This window comes from Uranotaenia lowii, chromosome 2 (genome assembly GCF_029784155.1).
Source record: "Uranotaenia lowii strain MFRU-FL chromosome 2, ASM2978415v1, whole genome shotgun sequence".
Lineage (NCBI taxonomy): Eukaryota > Metazoa > Arthropoda > Insecta > Diptera > Culicidae > Uranotaenia > Uranotaenia lowii.
In genome coordinates, this window is record NC_073692.1 from 259,653,052 (window position 1) to 259,673,016 (window position 19,965).

The following is a 19,965-nucleotide window of genomic DNA, read 5'->3' on the forward strand; positions in this document are numbered from 1 at the left end:
TTAAATAAGATATTCAATTAATTTAAACCTGGTGCGTGGAAAGCAAATTTTTGTCATCAATCCATCAAAAGCTTACAACAGAAGAAAGCAAAAGAAGAGGAAAAAACTATTTTTTTTGAATAGTTGAAAATTTCACGAGCGCGGAAGTATGCGGAAAAAAACTTTTGTACAAGGTTGCTGAAGTTATTAATTTTCATATGATGGCAAGTATGTTGCTGGGACTCGCTGGTATTATAAACAAAAACACAAAAAAAATACTTAGAAAACAATTAACAAAATAAACCATTTTAAAAAGCTCCACCAACATTATCTGAATCACTTTTTGCTTCCATGTGTGCTTGAATTGATTATTTTTAAATTATTTTTAAAATTGATTTAAGTCACTTCTGAACCATGTTATTACACGTTGAACTATGACGCACATTTTATACGGTTTGAAGCAAAATTCCAAATGATCAAAACATTGAAGTTACGAAAGCCACTGTTGCTATTAAACAAATCAAATGTCAAAAAAATGGCTGGCACATTGTTTAAAAAGTACGTTGAAGTTTAAAATTTGACTTTTGGCCAGGTTTTCGGGTGAAATACTCCTCTGTGCGTCGATCAGAACAAACGCTCCGCTGTGCTTCAGTCTGTTTTCAGGTAGCAGCAAAAGAAATAAGGAATAATTTAATGCATCTGGAGATTAAGATTCAAGCTACTCCAGAATGTTGGTTTGTGGTTTGAGTCAAGTACATATTTCAAAAGGCTTTTCTGAGAGAAGTGTCCTGTATCCGAACAAATCGGATCTTTTTTGTAGACAGCATGAATTCGAAAAGATTCTCAAGAACTTAAAAGAATAAATGTTTCAAATGTGTTTTGCAAAAAGGTGGATAAAGTTGGAAAGGTTGGGTTCTTTAACCCCTATCTGCAGGCAAAATTATTCCTCGGAATAGTGTTTCGAATATCGCAAACCTAAAAGTCTTTCGCCGGCTGTACTCCATTTACCCGAAAACAATAGCTCAGAATGAAAAATTCCCGGAATTTTAATTGCTAAAAGATCAACTTCTGGAAATGGTTTTGCCAGAAGAACCATTTTCCACAAAATTTAATACTTTTATCCAAACTGGAATTTGAAAAAAAAAAATTAATTTGTTTCCAAGAAACGAAGATGAAGGGGCCGAGGCGGTACAAAGCCGCTGAAGCTCCCTATTACATTGGTCTAGGTTTCTCGGGGCTTCCTAGGTCTGCCTAGAACTTTGGCATGATTCCTTAGCCCTTTTAAGTTCGACCGAGCAGTATGAGGAGTCGGCCACCAAACCGATGATTTAAAACACCCGGGTTAGCATAAAATCAATCAAAGTACCCAAACCTTAAACAAAAGACAATATTTTTTTCTCAAATAAATTCAGAGTAATTTTCGAAAAAGAATTTTATTTGAAAAGCATTTTAAAATACTGAATTTTGCCGAATAAAGCCGAAAGATAAAAATTAGAGCTAAAAATCTGTAAATTTGTGCCATTCTAGGGAAAAAAATCTGGGAAATGCTCCATTCTGGGAAAAACTGGTAAAGGGGTCCATTCTGGGAGTTAAAATCTGGTAAATGGTGCATTTTGAAGTTTGATTTCAGGTATTTGCTATTCTGGGGAAAAATCATTCTGGGCAAAAGTTTTCAGGTAAACGGGATACAATCCCATTCGCCACAAGCTCATTCAATCGAGCTATTCCAACCATCAATTAATGAATTCACGTAAATTTTCCAGAATCAATGGTTTAAAGATTGGCAGGATTGGTCAATGTGTCGGAAAAGATCGATTATTCAAGTCAATGGCAAGTTCATGTATTTCTGACCTCCCCGGCATCGGAATGGAAACGAGCGGGTCATTTGCATTTTATTCTCATAATCGCACTTCTCTCTGTGGAATGACTGAATGAATCCGAACACGTGCTTGCTCACCAAGTGCAAAAAAAATCAAACGATTCGCGGTCAATGTTGAACGTCGTTGCAGTAAATTGGGTTTCCACTTTTGTCCAATCCTCCAAATTGAGGGGCCCAAAAACCGTTGCGTTGGGATGGAAGATTTATATGTAAATCTTTTAATTCGTTCTGAATTTAAACCATGTCGCTCCCGTCTGCCGCCGTTGTCGTCGTCGTCTGGGTCCTTTTGTGTCAGTAGCAAGTTCGAGAGGAGAAAAAAGGATCCTATTTCGTGGACAAAGCCATGAAACGGATTTGTGCCCCATAACTCAGCCCGTGTGGTGGAAAAACCGTAAAATGGTTTATTGCTTCGTCACGGATGAAAGTTCCGCAAGTTAGCGGAAAAATTAATCAATTTAATTTAATTCAAACCCGTCATTCATAGGGACTGGGTCCTAAAATGTTGAGCAGTCGGCACTTTGACTTAGTTTTTGTTTCCTTGGGAAGATTTTTGGAAAACGCCATTTAGGGGATCCTCATTATTATGTCAGGTTTTTTTAATCGAGTGAACGAATGTTTATGGTGTTTAGGAGACAAAGTCCTGTTTAAAGTACATTTTTCCCGAAAAATGATAACTAGAATATTTAACTTAGAAAGTCGTAAAAAGAGAATGCATAAGTTCAGGAGTAAAATCGACGAAGTAATATTAGGTGATATGATTGAAGCACGAGCAATTGCTTTTGCTCTCTTAGTTGAGCAGCCATTCTTAACCCTTTAATGCATGTTTGTTAAACGAGTATAGCAATAATTAATTTAGTTAAACTACATAATGGCTGGTAAACGGTGGATAATGTGCAACACGAGACCCCATAGTGGTCATATCACCTCTTATTCACAACTCCTATCTCTACCTCCCCGCGGTGCCGGCTGGGGTGCGAGTAACCTAAGCGGAGATCGGGTACCCAACCCCGGTGGATGCTTTGGTCGCATGCAGACTGAGAAGGTGGCCGCACGCGTCTGTTCCCCAGGTCAGGGGCGGCGTGCAACAACAATCAAGCGTCTGTTCTCCAGGTCAGGGGCGGCTCAAACAGCGTCTGTCTTGCAGCAAGCGGCTGAATTTATGAAATGCGGCTCCCGCCAGCTAAGTCCAAGATGGCAGCCCCATCGCGGGATAGGGACTTTAGGCTAACAACCTACTGCTCCCGATTTGAAATTGTTACGGAATCCGAAAGAAATGACCGACCTGGAACTTTGGCGACGACTTTTAGCATGAAAACACGGACACGAATTGGAACTTGGAATGTTTTAACCCTTGCCCAACAAGGCAAACTGGAACAACTTGCTAGAGAGGCTAGCCGCCTCAAGCTTGAAATTCTGGGACTGAGCGAAGTCCGTTGGCCTAATACTGGAGAACACAAGACACAATCCGGGCAAGTCCTGCTTTACTCTGGCATACGAGGAGAACATGCTACTCGGGAACGAGGAGTTGGTTTCCTGTTAAGCCCGCAGGCCTACGCGGCCCTCATTAGATGGGAACCGATAAACGAAAGAATAATCGTAGCCAGATTCATAACACGGGTTAGAAACCTTACAATGGTCCAGTGTTATGCGCCAACTGACGTTGCCGACTTGCAGGAGAAAGAGCAGTTTTACAGTCAACTGAACAGCGTGGTAGAGAAAATTCCGAAGGGTGACATTCAAATCCATTTGGGCGACTTCAACGCAAAGATTGGCTCCGACAATCAGGACCTTGAGCGCATCATGGGGCGCCATGGCCTAGGACAGATGAGCGAAAACGGAGAGCTGTTTGTAGAATTTTGTGGCAACAACAACATGGTGATCGGTGGATCGCTCTTCCCCCATCGACCAGCACATAAGGTCACTTGGGTATCCCGAGATGGCCGAACAGAAAATCAAATTGACCACATCTGCATCAGCCGAAAATGGAGAAGGAGCCTTCTTGATGTCCGCAACAAGCGAAGCGCAGACATTGCATCTGACCATCACCTCGTCCTTGGCGAGATACGACTGAGAGTTGCACGTGTCCAACGGCGCGAGGAGAAAGTCGGGTGTCGATACGACGTCCGCCGGTTGGAGAACCCAGAGGTGAAAAGGGCATACGTTGAACAGCTAGAATCCCGAGCCTCGGAGCTGCTGACAGACGGAACAGTCGAAGAACAGTGGTGTGGAATCAAGAATGCCTTTATCACGACGAGCCATGGTACTCTCGGTAAAGTTTGTGGAAGAAGAAGTGAATGGATGTCGGATGAAACTTGGAGGATGGTCGATGATCGGAGAAAGGCGAAAGTCGGAATTGAGCAGGCATGTACCGGGTCAGCCAAAGCAGCCGCCCGCTTACGATATGCGGAGCTGGAAAAGGCAGTTAAACGAGCTTGTAGACGAGACAAGAGAGCCTGGACAAACTCCCTAGCCGAAGAGGGGGAAAGAGCCGCCGCCAATGGAGATATCCGATTACTTTATGACATTTCTCGCCGTCTCAGTGGTGCAAGGACTAATGCAAGAATGCCGCTAAAAGACCGAGCAGGTCAGTTATTGACCGATCGAACAGATCAGCTCAAACGATGGACTGAGCACTTCGAACAACTCTTCCGAGTCACGAATAGCGATGGCCAACAGAATGTGCAGCTCGAAGCGCCAACAGTAAGTCGCATAAATGGCGTCAACTCGGAAGCGCCTTCGCTGGCTGAAATAGAAGCGGCAATCAAAAACATGAAATCCAACAAAGCACCTGGGATCGATTGCATTCCTGCTGAAATGCTGAAAGCCGACCCTGCCCTATCAGCACAAATGTTGCACCGTCTTTTCGCTGACATCTGGGATACTGCAACATTCCCGGCCGACTGGATGCAGGGTATCCTCGTAAAGGTCCCGAAGAAAGGAGACCTGACAGAGTGCGGTAACTGGCGAGGCATAACGTTGATCTGTACAACCCTCAAAGTACTCTGCAAAGTGATTCTGAACAGGATCCAGGAGAAAATAGACGCTACACTCCGACGGCAACAAGCTGGATTCCGATCTCGACGATCATGTGTGGACCACATCACAACGCTACGAATCATACTGGAACAAATCAACGAATTCCAGGACTCTCTTCTGCTGGTGTTCGTTGATTTCGAAAAAGCATTCGACCGACTTAACCATGAAAACATCTGGGCGGCTCTTAGGCGACGAGGGGTCCCAGAGAAACTAGTCCATCTCATCGAAGCACAGTATGAGGCATTTTCGTGCAAGGTCTTGCACGACGGTGTCTTGTCCGAACCAATCCCGGTAACTGCTGGAGTGAGACAAGGATGTATTCTATCACCGCTACTTTTTCTAATCGTAATGGATGAGATTCTGATTGGATCGATTGACTGTGCACCGAACCGAGGATTGCCGTGGAATCCTTCAACAATGGAGCAACTGAACGACCTTGACCTGGCTGACGATATTGTTTTGCTCGCCCAAACACAACCAGATATGCAGAGCAAACTCGACGACCTCACCGAAAGTTCCAAGGCAGCAGGTCTCAAAGTCAATGTCGGAAAGACCAAGTCGATGGAGATCAACACAGGAAATCCCTCCAGTTTCATGGTAGCTGGGCAACAAGTTGAGAAAGTGGAGTGCTTTCAGTATCTTGGTAGCCAGATTACGCCTGATGGTGGTACCAGAAAAGACATCGAAACACGGATCAGAAAGGCCCGATTTGCGTTGCGAGTCTCCGAAACATCTGGCGGTCACGCCAGATCTCTCTACGAACGAAAATCCGAATCTTTAACTCAAACGTCAAATCCGTATTGCTGTACGGGTGCGAAACTTGGTGCACATATGCGGTAACGACGCGAAAACTGCAAGTATTTGTAAACCGCTGCCTGCGGAATATCATCCGCGCTTGGTGGCCTGGCAACTGGATCTCGAATGAGGAACTACATCGCCGGTGTCATCAAAAGGCGCTAGAAATCGAGATTCGGGAACGTAAGTGGAGATGGATTGGGCACACGCTGCGAAGAGATGAAAACGAGATTTGCAGAGAGGCGCTAGATTGGAATCCAGAAGGTCATCGAAGAAGAGGCAGACCCAGAAATTCGTGGCGGCGAAGCCTAGCCGCTGAAATCCGAACTGTCGACGAGAATCTTGACTGGGACCAGGTGAAGACGCTGGCTCCGGATCGTTAACAGTGGAGGTCTTTTACCACGGCCCTATGCACCGGAGGATCGGCGCGGGATCATTAAGTAAGTAAGTAACATAATTTTAATTCTAATAATACAATTGAACATGTTTGAAGTTAGTATTTTGAGTTTTATGAAAGTTATGAACCGTCAAATTTTTCAAGTTGTTGAATTATTTCGATACGATTTTTCAAATTCCTTCCAAATCATGTTTAATTTTCAAATCTGAAGAAATAAAAGCGATTTTCCAAAAACTAGTTTTTTCAAAAGTACATTAAATTCTTGCAATTTTTCTGCACATTTACATCAATATTTCACACATTAACTAAAATATCGTTATGCAAATACCATGAGTCAATTTCCATTAACTTTCAGAATATGTTTTGTGAATATATGACTCAAAAATATCCACGCGTTTCAGAGATATTTGGATTTTAGTTAATGTTGTTTCAAAACAAAATTAAAGGATTAAGTTCCCCTTATATTCGAGGTTATAAAACAAGAATCCAACTTAATAGATGTTTTGTTGGTTTGTATTAGAATTTTGATTAATAATATCCATCCTGATCGGCGTGGTTCTAATTATTACGCAAGTACAACGAAATGTTCTGTTCATTTAAGAACTACGATCAATGACATGTTTAAAGTGTATAGTAATGATAAACTTTTAATATGATTCAAATGGTTTTGCAGATACAATGAAGGCGACTACTATCCGGATCAGGACCGAGAGCTGAAGCGGCAAATGAGTGGCCCACCGCCCCGTTACAGTGGCCATAGTTTCGCCGGCAGGGAACGCTATCGGGAAAAGCAGCATCCGGATCATGATCCACGAGGCTATCATCAGGATGGGATGGGCTACGGAAGGGGTGGTCAAATGATGGTGGATGACGAATACGTCTCGACGCCCCAGCAGATGAAGCGTCAAATGCGAGCCGAATCGATGGGCCGTGAAATGGGACAATCGAGAGGTTCGCAAAACTCGAGACATTCCGGCGATGGTAACTATCCTGGCTACAGGAACACAATGCCCAAATCCGCAGGTGAAATCACCAAGATCACATTCCAAAAGTAGATAAATAATAAAATTCTTTTCTTTGTAGCAACGCGTGCACAGTCCTTGGATCGTCGAATGTTCCGCCGAGATCCCACGATGGTGGATTTCGACGAGGAAGGTGGACCAGGCAAGACTCCGATTCTGTGCAATAAGTATGCAATTGACGATATGGATGAGCAGAATGCGCCGGAAAGTCTGCGAGGATCACCGATGGGGCCACGAAGCCAATCGATGCCACGTCATTCCCGTTACGGAGATCGGTTGATGCCGGATCGATTGCCCTACTATCACGAAGATAACGAGATGGAAATGCATCCGAGCAGGAAATCGATGCCGCCGCCCTCTCATGTCGGAAGACGACGGGAACTTCGTCCAGGTGACTTTTGGGGATGGATGATATGTTTTTGAAAAAAAAAAATGTATCTGTTTCTAGGGCCCTCAATGTATTTGAACGATTGAACCGTATTACTTTTTTGAATATATGTTAAATAGTGTTAAAAGTCTGAAGATTTCACTGTCTTCAAACAAAAAAACAATGATAGAAGGAATTCAGGCGTTTTCTAAATGCAACTAGAATAATAAATACCGTCAAACGGGGCAACATGCAAAAGCAGGGTTAGTAGGGATACCATACGTTCTCTTTTAAGAGTACATGTACTCTTTTTCGATCGATAAATGTGCGTACTCTTCTTTTTGTGAAATTTGACCAAATGTACTCTTTTTTTGTTGAAAGACATTTGATCAGAAAATCCAACGAATTTCTTCCATTTCATGAAGTTTCACATCTTATTCAAAAACTAAGAAAGGAATACAGCTTACGAAGAATTACTTTATTTTTTTTTTTTAAATAAAGATGCACTCCAGGCGATAAGCGCCTTTGAGTATGCAAATAGTAATCAATATGCACAAAATTTAGGTATAGTGCAAGAACATTTAAAAAAAAAGTTTAAAATTGTCATGTGAGTCACATAACCTCCAAGACATAAGAAGTATTTAATCAAATTGATATATCTCGGTGCCATATCAGAGAGCGCGAAATATGTACATTAGAGCTCCGCTCATCCCAGCACCGGCTATCTGGGCCACAATTTTTATCTAAAATCCGCGTAAAATGTGTTTTATCATAGTGATATAATTGAAATTGATGTCTCTGTCAAGTTTAACATCCAAACATGTCAGAAACGTTGATTAAATAGAAAAATAAAATCCAAGTAAGAACCGAGCTATGCGCCTGGATGATATGCAATACCAGAGCAAAAAGGTTTTTTAATGTATTTCGTTTAATCCGCGGAGGTCAGTCCCCCAACGATCTCGGGTAAACAGGGTTCTACTGTACATCATTTTGCATACCATTCGGGCGCGAAGCATTTATAATATATGGACGTTTTTCTTGACTTTTTGGATAAATGATCTCAATGTACTCTTTTTGGTGTCACGGGATATGGTAACCCTAGGTTAGATGCAACATTTGTATAACACAACACTCATTCAATTTTTAATTCAATATACTGTAATAAAGTTATTACTGAATGATAACAAATTGATGATGACATAGTTTTAACATCGTGAAAGAGTTTTTTAAAGTTTTTGATTCTCATAAAAAATTTAAAAAATCGAGCGATAGATGTACAAATTTTTACATTTTTCGATGCCTTAAAACACTTTACCTAGTATGACGGATTGGCTTAATGATACAAACTTTATATTGCTTTCATTATCCTATACCAACACTCTTGGTGTATAAATATTTTTCGGACAACCTCCAAATTTTTTTCAATAAATATTTTTATAATTCAGTCAGCCGATATCCTGGGATATGATTGTTTTGAATTTTGCGTTTGTTAACATTAAAATTTCATCCATTCTACGATTTATTTACATGATTTAAGATAATAGAATATTTTGTAGTATTTTTTACCCCTTAACGTATGCAGCAGATTAACACTCTTTTCTTAAACACATTTTTGACAGAAAAAATGTAAAATTCAATTCGAACAAAACCAAAAATTACTGCAATTGGTGCTCTATGCGTCATGACATCACAAACGTATCAAAAACTATAAATTTTCAAACGTTTTCATTTGATTTTTCATTAATTACAGAGTTTGTTGCAACTTACCCCTTTTTCTTCGTACGGTGAAAATCGCATATATTTGTAAATTTAAAAATATCTGGTTAAACCAATAATTTTTTTGACTACGTCAATTTGGTGTACCATCAACCTTACAACTTTTGATGTACAAGAGGAATGATTATTTGTAAGCATTAAGATTTTAGAAGCTTTTGAAGTTGAAAATTGTCGCATGTTGCCCCATATGACGGTATCTGGTTATATCATATAACCAGATATGATTGTATGAATTAATAGACTGGTCCAAATTTGTATGGGATGATTTTAACAAAAAAGTATTTCAACGCGGCACCCCTAGATTGCTGCATTTAAGTGAAAAAATGACATACTTTTACTCTTTTTGTTCTATAATATGTTTCCATTATGCTAAAATGCTTAGAATTTCAGGAATTGTAGTTTAAACAATGACAAACAATTATGTAGAAGATTGTGACGCGATACGAATTGAATGTGATGAGTTATTTGCAATTGGATGTGTGTTTTTTCTTCGCATTTCAGCGATATAAGTACTAACTCGATAGCATGCCCCCCAATAATGTTTGTCAGAATTTTTTTAGCAACATTGCCGAGGACACAAACTTTCTATTTGTGTGACGATGCGATCAAGTTAGTGCGGTTATTAGCCTATACATCGTTCACGATTTATCATATATTAGCCTAAACATCGTTCACGATATATATATATATATATATATATATATATATATATATATATATATATATATATATATATATATATATATATATATATATATATATATATATATATATATATATATATATATATATATATATATATATATATATATATATATATATATATATATATATATATATATATATATATATATATATATATATATATATATATATATATATATATATATATATATATATATATATATATATATATATATATATATATATATATATATATATATATATATATATATATGTATTTATATATATGAGGCCCTTGGAGCCAAAGGGGTATAAGTGACAAAATTGACTGTCAATCATCATATGCTATTTTAATCATAATTTTATTTCACTGTTTTGTTATGTTTAGATGTCGTTGAAAAAATCCTGCTAACTGAAATTTCCTTTTTGTTTGGAGCCAAAGAGGTATAAGTGTTGCACTTATACCCCTCTGCCTCCAAAGTCTATTAAACTGATGTACCTATACCCCTTTGCCACCAACCCTAACTTTATTTCAAGAAAGTAATGTTTTTTCATCGGGACCAAAAAATTTTAAAATAAATGTTATTCACTTTTCTTTTGAATAGCTGATGATGTTTAAAAATTTACCATCAACTGTGATTCTTCTGATTGCATTTAGTGCTAATTCTAGTAGAAAATAAAATTAATATATTTAATTATTTTTTCTATTTCAATAACAAATTGACGGATCACAAATTCCAGATTTCTGGATATATGGAGTGTGTCATGGATTAAAGGCTTATAAAGTACAAAAAAAAGTATGTTTACTAGATAACTGGGTTTGTAGTATTGAAGCGCCTATCGTTAATTTACTGTAAAAAACCAACTCAGAGTGCCCGCAAGTCCCATTCCAATACCCAATTGATTAGGCAAAGACGTACAAAACATGTGATGATTGGAATTTAGTGGAAAATACCTTTCACGAATTAATATAAATTAATCCTGATGAAAAAACGTTGTTTGGAGAGATTTACTAGAAATTGCCAAGACCAGGTCGATCTTCAGCCATGAAATCTCTTAACCTACTGTACCAGAGTATATTTCTCATCAAAACAACAAAATTATATTTCTACAAAAACTAATTGACTCTTGTAGCAATGAAAATTTATTCTTTCTTACCCATATCAACAAGATCAAAAAACTTGGATGAGAAAATTTGTTGGTGGCTAAGGGATATAAGTGAATTTATTTGGTGGCAAAGGGGTATAAGTGCCAAATTTAAAAAAATATGTGTCGCCTCAATAAACGTCAAAAAAACGTTGTTTTTTTTTGGGGAAAATGTACAAAATGCTTTGTTTTTATTTAAGAAAATCATTCACATGAAAAAAATACTTAAAAAATATCTATGGAATTTACTGGAACACAACGAAGTTCAAGTGCTTTTTTCTCGAAATCAGCTTTTATGCATACCCCTTTGGCTCTAAGGGCCTCATATTTTATCAAAGAAATGCGAAAAAATCACTCATTCAATTGCGGATAATCATCACAATCAACTCGTATCGCGTCATAATCTTCTTCAAACTTATTTGTCATTGTTTGAACTACAATTCCTGAATTTCTTTCTTGCATACTGGAAACATATTTTAGAACACAAAGAGTGAAAGTATGTCAATCTTATACATAAAAATGGAGACGTTTTCTTTGTATCAGGTATCAGGTATCAGAATGGGGGTAGGCTTAATAGCGGCACGTTATCCAAACATACGGGAAAATTGTGCCTAGCCTTTTTTTATCCAAGATTTCATCATTTACCTGAGAAACCTGAAAAACCTATAAAAGGAAGAAATAAATTCAATCTATTTAAGATGGCATAAAGCCTTTCCACTAGGGATTATTAGCATTAAAGCTCTTTTCTACATTCGGTAAGGAATGATAGAATGTTTTTTAAGTTTAATTTCTTAAACTCAGATTCGCTTAAAGCGTAAGATCCCAGAGTACGAAAACGTAGTCTGGCAAATGAGGGACAGTTACATATAAGATGGAAGGGATCTTCCACATCTGATTCACAACTACCACATACTGGAGATTCAGCACGCTGAATGTTGTGCATGTGATAGTTGAGTTTACAATGACCGGAGAGTGCTCTGATCAAGATGCTGCAATGAAATTTATTTAAAGTTAATAAGTAACTCGATATGATTGGAGATGGTTTTTCTAAAAATAATTTAGTTTGACGACAAGTGTCCAACTCTTCCCAGTATCGTTTATGCTGGTTAGAGGACCAAGTTTGAATTTGATTTCTGAACCAACATGGTGATATTGGGACAGCCGGCTCTGGTCCGTAAAATTCCTTTTCCGATCCAACTCTAGCGAGTTCGTCGGCGCATTCGTTTCCAAAAATTCCCTTATGTCCGGGTACCCATAGAAGGTTTAATCCATTGCCTTCAGCAAGTTCTTCGATTGCTTTCCGGCATGCGATTACCAGTTTTGATCTAGAACTGGAAGCACTGAGTGATTTGATAGCTGCTTGGCTATCTGAACAGAAATAAATTGTTCTGAACATAATCTTCTTTTGAAGTGCAATTTGCACTCCATACATAATAGCATATAGCTCAGCCTGAAAGACTGTACAATATTTTCCTAGAGGTTGAGCATATTCTATGCTCAACTCGTGACAGTAAATTCCTGCACCTGCACGGCCGTTTGATAATGAACCGTCAGTATAGAATACAATATGAGAGGACATTTGGTCCTCTACGAAACCTGATAACCATTCTTGAGGAGAAGGAAATTTGACTTTAAACCCCATGTAGGGAAAACTACTCGAGAGTGTTAAATCGTTTGGCGCTAGATTAAACTTGTTTAATCTAACTAATTCAGGCCACACATTTGTATGACTCGATGAACTTTCGATATTTCCTGACAGCCAGAGACCAACTGCCTGTAGACGAAAAGCACATGAGAAGGCTTCCTGTTTTAGGAACAAGTGTAGAGGTTTGATAGAAAACAGAGCCTCTAGTGCTGCAGTAGGAGTTGTAGTGAACGATCCGGACATCCCCAAAAGACACATTCTTTGAAGGTGATTTAGTTTAGTCCGAACTGTTGCAACTTCTCCTTTCTGCCACCACACTAGACACCCATAGGCCAGAATTGGTCTTACTATTGTGGAATAAATCCAGTGAATATGTTTAGGTTTGAGTCCCCAGTTTTTTCCGATTGCACGTCGGCATTGTCCGAAGGCCATGCATGCTTTTTTGATTCTGAATTCGATGTGATCAGACCAGTTTAATTTGGAGTCAAGAATGACACCCAAATATTTAACTTGATTAGACACGGTGATTTCGGAACCATAAAACAGCAGAGGGCGCACCCCGCGGGTGATACGTTTTTTAGTAAATAAAACAATGTTAGTTTTTAGAGGATTAACTGAAAGTTCTACATGAGAACACCATCGTTCAACAGAGCGCAGAGCTTGTTGCATTATATCAAATAATGTGCTTATGCACAAACCTCTTACCAGCAGAAGATAATCATCTGCGAATCCATAGGTTGGTATTCCACGGTCATTGAGTTTTCTCAACAAGCCGTCTGCAACTAGGTTCCACAAAAGAGGTGATAGTACACCTCCCTGTGGGCAACCACGTGTGCTAACTTTTGTTATTGAAGCCTGTCGTAAAGACGAATGAAGATTCCTGTTACTTAGCATTGCGCTAATCCAGTTAGTTATAACACTAGGCACTCCATGAAGTAGTGCCGCATCCATTATTGATGTAAACGAGACATTATCAAATGCTCCTTCTATGTCTAGAAATGCTCCTAGACATGATTCTTTCTGTGAAAAACTATTTTCAATATTATGTACTACGTTGTGCAGAAGAGTTAATGTTGATTTTCCTGTTTGGTATGCATGTTGTGTCGCATTAAGCGGATGTTGGACAAGGCATTCTTGCCTGATATGATGATCAATTAAACGTTCAAGTGCTTTTAATAGAAATGAACTTAGACTAATAGGACGAAAGCTTTTGGCTTCGTCGTATGATGATCGTCCCCCTTTAGGGATGAATTTCACGGCTATCTGCCGCCAAAGTTTAGGAATATATCCATGAGCAAAACTGCTTATCATTATTTTTCTTAATATGTGTTTGAAATGATCGAAACCTTTTTGAAGCAAAACTGGAAATAAACCGTCACTTCCAGGAGATTTGTATTGAGCAAAACCATCGATTGCCCATTTGATCGATTCTGTAGTAACTATTTTCCGAGCAAAATGCAAGGAATCTAGACTTCCAGAAAAGAACTCAGGCTCTATCGATGAATCTTGATCAACACATCCTGGAAAGTGAGTATTGAATAGACAACTTAATGTATCTTCGTCGTTTGATGTATAATCACCACTAGGGGTTTTAAGGTATGAAACCTGATAATCTTTTGATTTGGCTAAGACTTTATTTAACCTACTTGCTTCGTGCAAGCTTGAAATGTTTGTGCAGTAGCTCTGCCAACTTGAGCGTTCGGCAGCTCTTGTTGCTTTCCGGTAAGCTCTGCGAGCCAACTTGAAGGCATCAAAACCTTCCGTGCGCCTTCGGTTCCAAGAGCGTCTGCAGTTTTTTCGTAATTTACTGAGATTTGAGTTCCACCATGGTGTACTGTTTTTGTTGAATTTCAACGTTCGTACGGGACACGCTTCTTCATAAGAATTTAAAATAATTTCGGTGGTTTTTGCAACCACTTCATCCAACTCAGAAGGAGTAGTAATTTCAGGTGTATATCCATGAAATTTAATAGCAATATGCTCCAAATAAAGGTCCCAATTAGTTGTTCTTGGATTTCTGAATGTAATTGTTTCTAAAAACTCACCTGAGTGTTCAAAATAGATAAACCTGTGGTCAGAAATCGATTCTTCGTTAGGCACATGCCAATTTGAAATTTCCTGAGAAATTGTTCTAGAACAAAGTGTGATGTCAATCACCTCTTCTCTGTCACACCTAACAAAAGTTGGTTTATTTCCTACATTTAGAATTTCAAAATCAGTGCTGTTAAATATTCCATTAAATTTGAGCCTCTCAGATTGATATCTGAGCTACCCCATACAAAATGATGAGCATTGGCATCACAGCCTATTACAAGAGGTGTATTTTGTGATTCACAGAATGAAATGACATTTTTTAAATCATCCGTAGGGGATGATTGTTCATATGGTAAGTATGCTGAACAGTAGACGTATTTTCTATCAGGCAGCGAAACCTGAACGACGCAAATATCTCTTGTTGTTAGATTGGGTATAAGTGTTGCATTTAAAGAATTGTTTATCAATATACATGCACGAGGCATTATTCGGGCATTAGTCATTCCAATTACACTGAACACAGTAAAGTTTGGTTTGAGCAAATTCCCTAAGTAAAAAGTTCCATTTCGGAAATAGGGTTCTTGGACCAAGGCGATTGATGCAGTTCCATTAAGGATTAAACGACATAAGTTCAGTGTAGCGGTTCTTTTGTGCTGCAGATTTATCTGTGCAACCTTAATAGAAAGCATTTCTATCAAAGAATTCCACACATATTTCCATCACACACAAGAACCTCTGCACCTTCATATCGACGCATGAAGCGGGGTATCCCATACAGGATGAAAATTTAAAAATCGTGTGTATAATCTGAATCCCACGAGTTGCCAGGAAAAATACGGCCCTTTGCACCAGTGCCTGGCTATAGTGCAGACCTTAACAACGTTCTGCTTAAGGTAGGATTATTATACACCCTCCTACCCCCACTTTGGGGCCCACAGGCACAGAACCACCCTGAAGCGGGTGTTTACAAAATTTAGGAGAATTCAACTCGTGCATGCGCATTAATAGCAATAAGCACAATTGGTGAATCCTCCCTGAAGAAAACTTGGCTTAGATCTTCAAAATCCCAAGCCAAGTTTTCCCCCCTCCCAATGTGATAGTCGCATTTGAAGAATGACTAACGCATATGGGAAGTACTGGATAAGTCGCCTTTTACGACGTGGACCAGTATCCCAGTGGTAGTATTCTATAAGCCGCCACCACACAGCACCAATGGAGAGATTTACTAGAAATTGCCAAGACCAGGTCGATCTTCAGCCATGAAATCTCTTAACCTACTGTACCAGAGTATATTTCTCATCAAAACAACAAAATTATATTTCTACAAAAACTAATTGACTCTTGTAGCAATGAAAATTTATTCTTTCTTACCCATATCAACAAGATCAAAAAACTTGGATGAGAAAATTTGTTGGTGGCTAAGGGATATAAGTGAATTTATTTGGTGGCAAAGGGGTATAAGTGCCAAATTTAAAAAATATGTGTCGCCTCAATAAACGTCAAAAAAACGTTGTTTTTTTTTGGGGAAAATGTACAAAATGCTTTGTTTTTATTTAAGAAAATCATTCACATGAAAAAAATACTTAAAAAATATCTATGGAATTTACTGGAACACAACGAAGTTCAAGTGCTTTTTTCTCGAAATCAGCTTTTATGCATACCCCTTTGGCTCTAAGGGCCTCATATTTTATCAAAGAAATGCGAAAAAATCACTCATTCAATTGCGGATAATCATCACAATCAACTCGTATCGCGTCATAATCTTCTTCAAACTTATTTGTCATTGTTTGAACTACAATTCCTGAATTTCTTTCTTGCATACTGGAAACATATTTTAGAACACAAAGAGTGAAAGTATGTCAATCTTATACATAAAAATGGAGACGTTTTCTTTGTAACACCATCACGTATGAATGATCGGTCGGAATGAAGTGAAATTTGGTATCCGATGATTTTTTGGGTAATCCAAGTAACAATTTTAGCTTTATTATGGTCAGCAAAATATCGTTTGGACTATCGCATTAATCTTCATAAAAAGCTAAAGCGCATTCTATAACATCACCTGGACTCTAATAAAGCCAAAATCAGGCTATTTGGCCCTACCCTAGAAACGTCATCAAGACATATAATTGTTGGTCATCAATGTTGGTCACCAAAGCTTTTAAAAAGCTATTATTAAACATGTTAGAAATTTTTGTTTTTTTCGGTTCTGTCAGTTCTCGAAGTTTATTTTTTATTTTTTCCAGCAACCATAATGGTTGATGAATGATGATTGCATTATTCAGATATGATCTGGTAAAATTAATAGCTAAAAAAACCAATGTTTTAACCATATATTGAGCGTCTTTTCTACTGCCAGTCAAGATTTAAGGTAAAATGTATATGAAATAGTATCTTAAAATAAATGCGCCTCGTCAAATCTGATGGTCAATCATGATGGAATTGATGGAAAAATGCTTGAAAAAATATTTTCAATGCTTGCATTGTGAATCCATCAACATGGCGTCATTTTGTGCCCTTCGATTTTGCAACCAACATGGCGTGAGTCAATTCATAGTTTTATTATGGTTTAATGATAACCCCAAAAAAAGCTACGATTTGACGTTTCTCTCGCAAGCCAACCAATTATACGCTAAGGTTGAGTTCCTCATTTCTGAGTTGTTAATCATTAGTACAGTAAATGAGGACAGACTTTTTGAATGAAAAGGGATTGGTTTTGAATGACCCGTGGAATAAATCATGAGTTGAAGTTAAATTTCGTTGTCTGACGCCATCTTGAAATCCAAGATGGCGTCTTCCGCTGAACTTTAAAATGGTGTAAATGACTTGAAATCGCATGAAACCCCAACAAAATGGGTATCGGGTGGAAGGGCTAAACGAGTAGAAGTTGAATTTCGCTTTCAGACGCCATCTTGAAATCCAAGATGGCGGCATCCGCTCAACTTTTAATGCTTAATGCTGACAAAAAGTCGCATTAAACCACCACTATACGGGTATTGGGTGAAAGGGCTAAACTAGAAGTCGATTTTTTTCTTTCCGACGCCATCTTGAAATCCAAGATGGCAGCTTCCACTGAATTTAAAATACTGTTAATCAATGAAAATCGCTTGAACACAACTTTTTTTCACGTAATACTACATTAAAACTACTATTTTAAGACAATTTAGATCATTTTAAATTACTTTTATTATTTTTTCATTATGTTTCTAATGCATTTAGCACTTTTCTTGTTTTGTTTATAGTTTTTGTTTTTTTGTCATTTATGTAATTCTATTATTCCTATCATGCTGTTATGTTTAAATTGTATTGGTCTTATTCTAGCGAAAACTATAAGGTTATGTTGTTTCTGTTAACCATCTGATTTATGCACATGTGCCAAATTCGATATTGCCAAAATCGAATGTTGCCAAAAACGAACGGGGTGTGTATTGTGATGGTTTTTGTGGGATTTTCAGTCACTTACAGATTTTCGGAGAAACGCGAAAAGAGATATTTGACTTCTATCATTTAGCCTTAGCACCCAATACAATATATTTGGGAGTTCCATGCTATTTTCATTCATTTACAGTATTTTTAAGTTCAGCTGAAGCCACCATCTTGGATTTCAAGATAGCGTCAGAATGCAAAAATAAACTTTTTATAGCTTATCCCAATTGACAAACACCCATATTTGGGAGGTTTCATGCGATATTCGATGATTTAGAGCATTTTTAAAGTTTATAGAAAGCTGCCATCTTGGATTTCAAGATGGCGTAAGAAAGCAATATTCGACTTCTATTCGTTAAGCCCTTCCACCCACTACCACCTGGGTTTCATGTCATTTTAAGTCATTCACTACATTTTAAAGTTTAGCGGAAGCCGCCATCTTGGATTTCAAGATGGCGTCAGATAGCGAAATTCAACTTCTACCGGTTGATTTCTTTCAATTATACCCCTATAATATAGGTTTTATGCGATTTTCAGTCATTTACAGTATTTTCAAGTTGAGTGGTAGCCGCCATCTTGGATTTAAGATGGCGAGGGGCAACGAAATTTGACTTCTACTCGTTTATTACTTTCACCTAATAACCATATTGTGAAGGTTTCACGATATTTTCAGTAATTTACAGCTTTGAAAATAAAAGCGGAAGCCGCCATCTTGAATTAATGATGGCGTCAAGCAACAATTTTTTCCTACTATTTGGGCCCTTTCACTCAATACTCATATTGTAAAGATATTCATACCACTTTCGGTGATTTCAAGTTTTCAAAGATGTATTTTTTTAATTTTAACTCAAAACCAACACCCATAACTTACCAAAAATGTGTAAAAATGGGAGTTCCAATTCAAATATGTGCTATCTAATCTGAGCGTGTCCTGTTTTGACATCTTGATCGAGAACTGTCACTAAGTTTTATGGCGGTTTAATAATCATGCACTGAGTGCTATTATAGAACATGCAAAAGAAAGCTTGGAGCAAACTTCTATGTTTGTGTTTTATTATAGTTTAAAAAGAGCATTCATAACTCTTTCAAAATAACTAAAACAGCATGTTTAATAAAAGTTTTATTAGCGTTTTCAAAACCATCTGAAAACATATTGTCGAAAACAAATTATAAGCATTCTGCATGACCATAATAAAACCGCCATAAAAGCAGCTGCACAAAAAAATGCCATAATTAAACCATAATAAAACTTCCTAATGCTAGTTGGCATAATCTGTGTTACTTGGGAAGAGATGGTTTGTATAATAGTTTCAAGAACCTCACTTTTTATGGAAGGTGGTCCCTATAAAATTCTACTTTAAATGGGACACAAGTCGTACAATTTGGTTACGATTTCCATAAGCATCGATTCGCGAGCACGATGCAGTTAAGGACGTGTAGATGAAATTAAACATTTATAACGATTTATACATTAGAAGGTAAAACGAAGTTTACCGGGTCAGCTAGTTTTACATACATTTTGTCATAAATCTCCATACAAATATCGAGTCCTTTCCGCCAGCTCGTGCTTCTACCAAATGGCCTGAAACTGTCAGGAAGTTATTTTTTCACCTTAATGCACCAATCTACACCAATCTAGATCGATGATATTGATGGCTGGTTAGCCTCAGCCTTAACCTCGAAACTTGATTTGGATTTGGCCTCATCAAAATTGCCAGGTTGTATTGACAAAAATGATTATTTGCTCGCTTTTTATTGTTCGAAAATTTCGATTCCCCT

At 37.9% G+C, this 19,965-nt stretch overlaps 1 protein-coding gene across 1 annotated transcript in view; it reads left to right on the top strand.

Moving 5' to 3' along the window:
• LOC129741892 (uncharacterized) overlaps window positions 1-19,965 on the top strand; it is a 382,622-nt gene that overhangs the window by 357,794 nt on the left and 4,863 nt on the right. Inside the window, exons 9-10 of the mRNA XM_055733708.1 lie at window positions 6,760-7,109; window positions 7,170-7,499. Of these exons, the coding sequence (XP_055589683.1) occupies window positions 6,760-7,109; window positions 7,170-7,499 (680 nt within the window). The remainder of the gene's footprint in view (window positions 1-6,759; window positions 7,110-7,169; window positions 7,500-19,965) is intronic.